Genomic DNA, 11,104 nt, shown 5'->3' with positions numbered 1-11,104 from the left:
CGGTGCTTTTTAAGGGTCGAGCACTCTTTGCAGCTTACAGTGGCTGAGATGTATCCAGCTGGGCCTTTCAGCGATCGTCACTGCGGTGGACGTGGTCAACAGCACCTGGAACGGTCCTTCCCACCGTGGGCTGACCCAGTTCTTTCTTTTCACCACCTTGATGTACCCCCAGTCTCCTGGTTGGACCAGAGGTGTGTCCTGCTGGGATACAGAATCAGATGGCAGTAAATTTGCATTTAACACGTTTTCATTTTCATTGTTCTTCTCCTACTTGCTCTAAATCTGGTGAAAACAGCGGTAATTTGTGTGGTCCTGCATACATGATTTCAAAAAGGAGTTAACCCATCTGGTATGAGAATGATTCTCATATAAAGTTTCACTAAGTCCAGACAGTCTGGTCACAGCCGGCCAGTTGCCTTCATGCACTTCCTGAGTCTGCTTTTCACTGTCCCATTCGTCCTTTCAATAAGATCAGCGGACTGTGGATGGTAGGAACAGTGATTCTTTAAAGTCATGCTTAAATAGTGACCTTGGTACTTTTAGCTAGATTCTTCGTACCTTAGTTTAGCTTGGTTATCTTGTATCTTAACTAGCATTATCATGTTTTAGCTTAATTATCTTAGCGTTTTAATGTTGGCTTGCTTAGCCTTCTGTACATTTAATTAGTTTAGTTTCAACTTCATCACATTCTTATTTAGATTACCGTAGCTCATTTTTTAAAAATATTGTTAGCTTGACTGTTGTTTAACTTAATTTTCTCTGTGCTTCTGTATTTGATTTTGATTGTCCTGTTTTGGATTCTGCATTTTCGTTTGTTTTGTAAAGCACCTTGAGTCGTCTTGTTGCTGAAAAGTACTATACAAATAAATTTCACTTCACTTTACTTCACTAAGTGTGTAGCCATGTTTTGTACGATTTGTTTAACAAAATATGACCTGTTATCGCTGTAAAGTGTCTGTGGAATACCACACACTAGTTTGATGTTATTACAGATACTGACTCACAAGCATGTGTGAGAGCAGTGATTTCAGCAGCCTGGGATGAGTTATCTCTGGGTAACTTTTCTGCTTTAATAATTTGATAGGAAGTGCAGTTGCATGATCACTCAACACCTCACCTCCTGTGAGGGGGTGTCTCTCAATTATGTCTAGGTAGCTGGAGCCTTTCTCAAGGCTACACAAGGGATAAGTGTTGAGCCGGGGACAGCAGTGTTTGTCTTATTTTGCAACAACAAAACATCTACAACATCAGCAGACTGCCACTGCTGCAGAAACTGCCTGCACGCACGGTGAGAGAGATTTTGCAACAAGATTTAGTTTTTTTTTAGAATAAAATGCCAGAGGTTTTTAGCCTTTCTCTATGCTTTGTACCAGTAAGGTGTCATGAACCCATTTTGCAGTTTACTGTTTAGACTGAATGTTTTATTGTAGTCTGGAAGAATTATTGTTGTGGTTTGAATCAACATTTGTTTTAACCTTACAAAAGCTTGTTTTACTTTTTCTGTCCAGGTTATTTTATCAGATATCGCCATTGGAACACCATAGATCAGATCTTGCAGTAATTGTTATGTTTTGTATATACACAAATATATCTTTTATTTATGTGCTTTAAGTGAATATCATACTCTAAGTAAAAAATGTTGAAATTGTTCCACAGTTTTAAAATGGCCATCAGGGTAAGACTCAACTAATTCTCTAATTAGGGAGAGAGTAACGTTGTAAAAACAGTCTGTTTTCTCTTTTCCCTTCCCCTTTTTGCTATCGTAATTCAAAATGCTAGGTTTCTTTTATACAGTTGTCTGTACGGTAAGGGCTTGAATACACCCCAGCTTTGCCCTTAGGCCCATTAGGGAGAGACAGAGGCAGGTAGGGTCAGAGAGAGACATGAGAGAGAGAGAGGGAGAGGGGGAGAGGGGGGGGGGGAGAGAAGGGTATTGTGTGTGTGTATGTGTGTGACTCCATATTCCTTTCCAGGAGTCAAAATTAAGCTTTAGGTTATAAAATAGCTAATTTTTGTCTAACACATATAACAAGTCAAAAACAAACAGCACACAAAACATTGACAAACACTAACCAGTAAACAAAAAGGACCTGTAACTCTAATTTGTTGACCTGATTGTTACCTTGTTGTGCTAATTAATTCTCAATTTTATGTGTGCACACAACCTGTAATAATTTATTTTGAAAGTTCATACAGGGATTTTTTTTACTTAAAAATCCTTGGAAATATTTGAAGTACAACAAGGTGTTTGTTGTCTGTTTATATTAAAAAGCTCACAGTTTTTTAATAAGGGCACTCGAAAACTTAAAAATTTTGTTATATTTTGTTATATCGTCAAAACATACTGAAGTTTTTTGTAAGTGTGAGTTACTTACACTTACTTATGAACACTTCCTATGCTTCATAAACATCAAGCACATCTACATGAGCAGAAAGTGAGTCACATTCAGTTTGTTTTGTTTGACCATGGGGCACACACCATCATGCTGAAAGTCCTCCGCGCCCTCTCCCTGTGTTTGAGACTCCTCTGGGAGGGCCCTGAGTTTTGTTCTTAAAACAATTTGAGGAGCGATGGCCTGTTTTACCGCAGTTCCAGCACGTAAAATCTTTATTAAAAGGTTTATTTGTATGAGTATGAGTATTTGTATGAGTATAATTTGTATTGTTTATCTGTACGAGCTGGATCCTCCCCGCCTCGGCCTGCCGGACTCTGATAGAAAATTTCATCACTGAAGAGATCATCTTCACAATCTACATGAAAAACTCCTCCACATTTGTTAATGTTTTCTATTTTTAGTAGTAGTTGTTTTGTCATTTGTCTAGTGACTGCAAATGTCGGCCCAGTGACAGAGTTGAGGATGTGGGGACAGAGTCATCCCTCTCCTCTCGGTCGTCCCTCTGGGGACCGTGGGGTGCTCTTGGTCCAGAGTCACTATCTTCTGGCAGAACAAAAAGAGATTTCAGTTTTCTTTTGTTCTCTTTGAGCTTTTCTTTCTTTAGATTGTTTAATTTGATCTCGTCTGATTTTTGCATTTTGCAACCACAATTTGGCAGATTCAATTTCAGTTTGAATTTTTCCTTTTTCTTTCCCTTTTTTATCAGTGCTTTAGTTCCTAGAGTTTGTAAAAAGTACTGCCATTTGTTCACATTTAATGTTCCCTTAATTTGATATTTTTCTTCCCATTTGCCCAGGTACTTAGTGGAACCTGGGTGTTTCCTCTCCATAAATTTATGGTCGCCTTCTAGAGCTCCATCAGGAGTCTTACTGCTTGAATTTCCCATATTTATTTACTTATAATGTTTCATTCACTCAGTCACACATTCATGGACACATGCAACTTCCCCAACAGCACTCAGTCGCTCACTCACACACGCTCGCTCAGTTTCTGCGTCTCACTCACTCCTCTTTTTCACACACACAACGCTAAAAACAGCTCGCTGCACGCAGACACGACAAGGAAAGGTTGTCTCTATTAACATAGTTTGTTAGATGTAAGTACGCCACAGATTTTCACAAAAACACATAATCATGACACATTATGAGTTTATTTTTAAGACTCGTTTCATAATATTCTGCATTACATTACATTAATAATAGTAACCATTACATTAGTATATCACAGAATGTCACAAGCACACGCACACCCGCAGCCAAACACAGCCAGTCACAACTTTACAATCACTCACACACTCATGCACTATTGTATACACTATTTAGTTTTCGGGCACCTCCCCCTTATATTTTATGAGGATTGCTAACCTCAAAGGCTTTTCGATCCGGTTTTCCTTTATTTGAAGAAAAACTCTTTACTCACCCCTCCGGTGATAATTCGCTCCATCCAGAACTCGTCAATTCGCCGCTGGCAGGCGGGGGCCCAGACCTCCACCCTCCGGCCTGATGAATAACGTTAATTCTCAGGGCTTTCCCTTCAGGTTCCCTTTGGAACTCTGTGCGGTCGGGCTTCCTCGCGTCTGTCCCCGCCTATCAGCGGACGGAGTCTGTTGAGGCCGGGTTTCAACACCAAAATGTCAGGGTTTCGATTTATTAAACCTGCTATACTAGCCAGTTCAACCCTGCAGTAGTTTAAGCGTTGACCCGTTGCTGCTTTGTTGTTGACGCGCTGAGCGGCTAACATTGCACCTGTTGGTCGCGTGTAATCCCGATCCCCGATCTTCCTGTAGTCCAAACTCCACACTTGTTTCAATCAAATAAACGTTTGTGAACAAATTCCATTTATTCGATTGTACACGGCAGCAGTGTCACAAATGACTCCGTAACAGCGGTCAAAAACTTTTAGGCCCTTCCGGGTTCAACACCTGCTAGCTACCTGTCACCTCTTGATTTATATATTGTAACCGACATCCCCATCTAGTGGCCAAAAACCAAAATACACATATTTGGCTCCAATACCTGCTAAGAAAGAATCACACCGGAGAGGCTCGTTGTCTTTTGTGAAGGCCTTCGCAAGAAGAGAAATTCCACAACAGCTCCTAACGGTGTGCTGTCCAGGAAGTTCTGCCCGCTTTCTTGGGCTTTCTCTTTTATTAAAGGAAGAAATAAAAGGGCTTGATCTGAGCCGGCCAAAACCGGTCCAGATCATAGCAAGAACACATAGCATAACCATAACACATCTCTCTTTGGGAGAGCCAGATGTTGTGGCACCCGACGTCTGACCTTCGTGTGGTACGTAGGCAGTTTTACACATAAGCACAAAGGCTGATAACTTTTAAAAACCCTAACAATAATCCACTCGGAATAAACAGGATTCATTAAAGAAAGACAAAATCAAGACACCATCAGAAGGACATTACACATAATTCAGAATAAAGCTGAGAGACAAACCAAAGCAGACGTCATGGGAATGGATGCAGAGAAAGCGTTTGATTTGGTCAGGTGGGATTTTTTTATAGAAAGAATTAATAAAATTTACCTTTCATGATATAATAATCAGAACAATAAAAGCTTTGTACACTGATCCAACAGCTAGGATTAAGATTATTGGGGGTTTATCCAATAGTATCCTACTGAGAAGGGGTTGTAGACATGGCTGCCTGTCCTCTTCTATTTGCAATATTTTTTAAACTACTTAGTCAATAAAACAAAATAAACACATACAAGGCATAGAGGGGCAGAGTTCAATACATAAGTTAGCTTTATTTGCAGATGATGTTTTGATATTTTTGTCTTGCCCTGATGCATCCTTGTCAGCATTCATGTCAGAATTTGCAGAGTTTGGAAACTATCAGGTTACATAATAAATGTGCAAAAAACACAAGTCCTTTGTTATAATGATAGTCCCCCAGATGTGATTAAAAATAATTATAACAATAAGTGGAATTTGAAATCCATGAAATATCTCTGAGTTTATTTAACACATGATGTTAATCAACTGAAACTAGCAAATTATGGCCCGTTAATTTCTAAAATAAGAGAAGACATTACCAGATGGAATACGATGCCCTTTATGACTCTTACTTCCAGAGTGGAAGTAATTAAGATTAATGTTCTCCCTTGATTTTTATACTTATTTCAGAACATCCCGGTGGAACTAGTGGACAGGGAATTTAGGGAGTGGGACAAAATTATATCTAGATATATTTGGCAAGGAAAGTGACCAAGGATAAAATACAGAACTTTACAACTACCTAAAGGAAAGGGGGGGCTTGCGCAACCCTGTTTGAATAGTTATTATCAAGCATCACAAATCAAAACTTTGTTGAATCTTCCTACTCGGCCAGATGGAAAGAAATTAAGGTAAATAAAACAACCAGGCCCCAAAACAAGCTTTTATTTGGGGACAACAAACTCAGACAACATCTGAAGAATATGAATAATCCATGGCTTGATGTTTTACTTAAAGTGTGATTTGAATTTGTCTCAAAGGATAACCTAACAGTAGTAATAAACTCCTGCAATGGATAGGATACGATACAAAAGTTTCCCCCGGCAGAACAGACGCCAAATTAAAAAAATGGGTCCAAGGTCCCCATATGTTTTAAAAACAGTTAGAAGGTAAAAACTGCAAATGTTTTAGAGAAATTAAAGAGCAAGGAGGGCTGGATTGATGTGCTGCATGATATCTATGTTATGGAGAAGCCAACTTCTTTCTGTAGACTTGAATTGAGCAAATTTGAGAAAGTGTGGAAAGGATGGTTGAACTATGGTTGAACTTTATTAAACCAATAAGATCAAATTTTGTATGAAAATACTAAATAACTACTGCCCCCCCCAAAAAAAAAAGAAAAGAAAAAAAGATTTGATATGTTTATGTATTTCTACTTTGCTACCAATCTGTTTTAATCATGTTTGGGTTTTTTTTGCTTTTTGCTTTTTGCTTTTCTCTTTTCCGTTCCAACTTAAAAGAAAAAGAATGATTGCAAAATGTAGATTGTAAAAGAGGAACATAATGCCTAAAATTTCAAGTAATCTGTTCATCAGTTGCTAACAAACGGACAGATACTCCTGAAAACAAGCTCCAATGAGTGCTAGAGTAGTTAGAAAACCACACAAGCAGGGCCGATATCTGTGTGTGTGTGTCCCCTCTCGATTTTTTATTTATTTATTTTCTAAAAATGAGACTACATGAAAAATGTTCAGGGTAATGGAGCTTCTGTTATCAAGATGTGTGTATGTTTTAGATCTGCATGGGGCTAGTGTGTGAAGAGAGAACACACCCTGCTTCTGCTGCAGCCCTTCAGCTATGAAATTCCTTCCGAGAGGTAACTTGTCTCAACCTGGCGGGCAGCACCCAGTGATCTCCCCACCCACACCCGTACACACATTAAGCCCATACTGTGTCTAATTTTACCATGTTGGGACAAGAGTATACTTGCCCCTATGCAAAAACGCTGAGGAATGAGGCAGCCTGCAAAGACCAGTCCTCAGAGAGGGAGTGAAATAACTAAATGTGCTCTAGAGGAAGACGTGCACACAGTCAGGGAAGGAACGACAATTTATTTTCTTATTTGCTTGATCTTCTGTCGGACACAGAAAAGGCAGCAAATAGGTGGGTTCTTTGCAGCTTCAAGTCAAATCAAGTTAAATATCTTTGTGGGTGTGAAGTGATCTACCTGAGCTGTAATTGTAAGTGTGATTGTTCCGTGTGTTTATATCGTTTTGACTTTTGCTACTCTAAAAAGTTTAAATTTCACAGCAAGTTTAGATCATGGAAAGTGTAGAAGAACTACTTCAGGTAGCGTCTGCTGGTTGTTTTTCTGCACAGAAGAAAAACTCCGGCATCAGTTGCACCAAATGTCTGAGAATTAATCTTTTAGTAATTTCTAATGTGTCTTCAGCTCATAGGGTCAACTTGTTTGCATGAAACTGATTACTGGCTGATGTACATTCTGATTAGTGAATTAAGGAAATAAATCTGTGTCCAGATTCATACTTGCATTACCATTGAGAGGTTGTGTTGGGGCATCAGAAGCAGGTCGGGTCTACAGAGCTTTTGCAGGAGGAGTGTGCTTTGTTTTAATATGAGCTCTGTCATTGGTGGTCAGACGCAGGAAGTGAGGAAACCTTCGTTTGCTTCCGGTTTCCTGTCTGTGATGTCATCCAGAATGCAACCTGCAGCTCAGAGCTGATTGAACCACTTGCTCTGCAAGACTGGAGGATCTGCTTTTGAGGTTGATGGGGTTTTTTTTGTCGGTGTGCACATTTGTACGAGAGCTTCAGCAGTCTCAGATGTTACCATATTAGGGAAGCAGAGGAAACCCAAGTGACTACAATGGATGGGAAGCAGAACTCAAATCAGTAATCAGTATGCCAGCACTTTAATCAGAAAACTACCAGTACTTAACAATAATTGAAAATAAGTGATATAAGAATTGACTTTAAGAATCACTAAAGAAGATTCACAAGACGAAGCAGGAATCCAGCAAGAAACCGGAGAAACTTTTTTACAGAAAATTCCCTTTAATAGTGACTGCTGAATGACTTTGCTGAAGAAATTGGAAGTGACACTAGTTTTAACACCAGTTAAAAAGAGCAGAACACTATCTAAAAGGAACAAACTGCTAGCTAAAAGGAAAATAATGCTTGCTAAATGCTTATTGTAGCAAAAGACTGTAAAATCAACAAATGATAGCTAAAAGTAGCAAAAGGCTAACTAAAATTAGCAAAATGCTAGTTAAGAACAACATGTAGCAAAATGCTAGTTAAAATCTAAAAGCAGAAAAAGGCTAGCTAAAAGTTAGAACAATCAAAAGGCTAGCTAAGAGCACCCATCTTCTGAATGAGCTGAATGTTTTGATAAATTGGTATTTAAAATAGCACAAACTTTGCAGAAGTAGTTAGACTGCAAAAAATGTACAGAAAAAAGACAAAACATTACTTCTAATTCAACATTCACACTAAAAATATTTTCAAAGATTTCTTGGAAAGCTGAAATAATTGGAACTGTTGATTGAGAAGATGAATGAATTCTGCATCAGCACCGCTTTGGTAGGAAAAAGTGTATTGATTTGGCTGCTATCTTTGAGAATGAGGAAGTTTGAGTTTTTCAGGTCAAAGATGGACTGAAATTCAATTCCAAACAAAATCTATTGTAAGTTGTCTTGTCTTTAAAGATGGCTGAAAAATAACTCAATATTAGGCAGATTGACAGCTTGACAAACATGAGATTTACAGTGAGGAGGACTTATTTGAAGAGAAAGTTGATGAACAGATCAAGAAACTAAAAAACTCTATGGGAGGGAGATTCCGTTAAAGTGGTGTTTTAATGGTCTTAGATTTAAGTCATATTTGTTATTTTGTTTATAATACACAACAATATATTTTATTATCCTCTTGGGAGAATTTGCCTCAGACCCAAAGTGAAAATATTTCACATGCAGACTATACCAGCTGTGCCAGTCATCACAATTCAGGGTGAAGTACAGTGTTCGTTTTCTGCAACACAGAATTTTGAATTTAGGCCCAAAAGTTTCATCAGCTGATCTCCAATGATCTGTAACAAACCACTGTTGGTTTATTACATAAAATTCTAGTAAAATACTTTGAAGTTTGGGGTTGCAAGCAGTATGAATACTTTTCTCCCCATCACCTTCACAGCTGTGTTAACCAGATGAGCTAGCTTGTTTTTTTAGCTATACAGTCATGTTTCCATAGCATGCTCACATCCTATATCTGATTAAGCTTTCTAAAACAAACAAATAAAAACAGAATTTTATGGTACACACCATAGTCTTAGCCTGTGTAGAAAAAAATACAATCTCCACTGAAGATGGGAGCACAAACTGTCAACATAGACCTTCCAATTAAAGGCGTCATCAGTGTGAATACCGAGGTATTTCTATGCATGAACTTTACCTTTTTATATGTGTCATGAATGAACATTTAACTGGATCCCCCACTGATATGTGGTCCTAAACCATTTCTTTAGTTTTATTAACAACTAAAATAGGGCAGTTGGCATCACACCATTGCACAAAGTTTTGTTTATATTTCAAAAAAATAAGCCAATGTACTTTGTGTAGTAGACTGAGGAAAGTAGTGTCAGTACAAAATTTCAAAACAAAGTTCTTAGGGTGACAGCTTAAACAATCATTTGTGTGCAATGTGGAAACTCATTGTGCTTTCTTGGGCACCTCGGTCTCTTTCTGACTCTCTCTCTCTCTGTCTGTCTCTCTCTTGACTCTCTTTCTGTCGCTCCTTCCTCATTCATTTGAAACTGTGAACAAGACTCAGCCTGTCACTCTGCTCATTCAGCGGTGCTTCCTGTTCTCACTCTGCTTCTATTACTTTAACACACTCCTTGTTACCTCGTTATCCTCAGATTGCAGCATGGATTGAGGAGTTAGACATCTGTAAGTTTGTTCTTTGTTTTATTTGTGCTTTAAATGATTGCTGAAATTTTTCAGTAGCAATGTAATCTGGCATGCAACGCTCAGTTTGGGATTATGAAACAAAAAAACAGGAAGCAGTGAATGCACCATGGGGTTTTTATGCTCAGTAGACTTACTGGTTGGATCCTAAATGTGTACATCTCATCTTGACTCTGTAGGTTGCACTTGTGTGTAGATGTGTGACAGTGGTGTGTGTGAGGACAAGCCCCCTGCCCCCCCTGTCAGGATGAGCAGCCAAGGAGTAGGAGCCAAGGACCCCCAGTCAGCCACTCACAACTCTCGGCCACTGCCGTCTGTACCAGAGGAGAGGAAGTCCAAAAACAAGATATACTCCATGTTTATCTCTGACAAAGGTGCGTGATTTAGAGAATATACACATATTACTCAATATACACATCAAACATTCTGTAACACAGACAATGAAGGACACAATGAACTTTGACGTTTTTCATGCAGGAAACAAGAAAAAAGACAGACCTGAGATTTCCTCTCCCTCAGACTTTGAACACACCATCCATGTGGGTTTTGATGCTGTGACTGGAGAATTCACGGTAAATCTCTGAACTTTGTTTTGTGCGTTATGTCTTATATATATGTATATAGTGCCTTACAAAAGTATTCAAAAGTATTCATCCCCTTGGATGTTTTTTACTCTTACTGCTGTCATAAATCAGTCATGGTCACTATAAATTCCCCTTCTTTACAGAAAATATTGAAAAAAGCCTTCAGTGTCAAAGTGAAACTAAATTCCTACAGAGTAATACCAATTAAATAAAAATATTTGATGTAAAATATGTAGTTGCATAAATTTTTACCCCCTTTAAAAAGACAACTCAGAGAAAAGATGATTGAAAATTACAAGTCAGGGGATGAATGCAAAAGGATTTCCAAGGCCTTAAACATCCCCAGGAGTTCTGTTAAATCCATCATCAAGAGATGGAAGAAATATGGAACATATGTAAATTTACCTGTGCTCACAAGCTGAGTGACTGTGCAAGAAGGAGAATAGTGAGAGAGACCACCAAGACACCTGTGAGCACTCTAAAGGAGTTAAAGCTTCATCAGCTGAGATGGGAGAGGATGTACTTATAACATCTGTTGCCCAGGTTCTTCACCAGTCTGAGCTTCATTGGAGAGTGGCAAAGAGATAACAGATTAAATCTAAAAAAAACTCAGATAAAATCTAAAGGAAAGCAGATTAATTGTGTGAATGCTTTTAAGCATTCACACCATTGTTTTCCTGTTTCTCTTTATT

The 11,104-nt window shown here is 38.6% G+C and overlaps 1 protein-coding gene across 4 annotated transcripts in view; it reads left to right on the top strand.

Annotated features, from left to right (window-relative positions):
- The window catches only part of LOC108228441 (serine/threonine-protein kinase PAK 2), a 30,538-nt gene that overhangs the window by 5,250 nt on the left and 14,184 nt on the right, over positions 1–11,104 (top strand). For 2 of the 4 annotated variants that reach the window (XM_037977693.1, XM_037977694.1), the window contains exons 2-3: positions 10,008–10,202; positions 10,306–10,400. In XM_037977693.1, coding sequence (XP_037833621.1) covers positions 10,025–10,202; positions 10,306–10,400 — 273 coding nt within the window. In that variant the 5' untranslated portion in view covers positions 10,008–10,024. Of the gene's footprint in view, positions 1–6,852; positions 7,008–9,651; positions 9,811–10,007; positions 10,203–10,305; positions 10,401–11,104 lie in introns of those variants that run through there. The other 2 variants (XM_037977691.1, XM_037977692.1) reach the window with 2 other exon arrangements.

The sequence above is a fragment of the Kryptolebias marmoratus genome, linkage group LG10 (assembly GCF_001649575.2).
Source record: "Kryptolebias marmoratus isolate JLee-2015 linkage group LG10, ASM164957v2, whole genome shotgun sequence".
NCBI classification, from domain to species: domain Eukaryota; kingdom Metazoa; phylum Chordata; class Actinopteri; order Cyprinodontiformes; family Rivulidae; genus Kryptolebias; species Kryptolebias marmoratus.
This window is presented reverse-complemented; position numbering and strand designations above follow the sequence as displayed.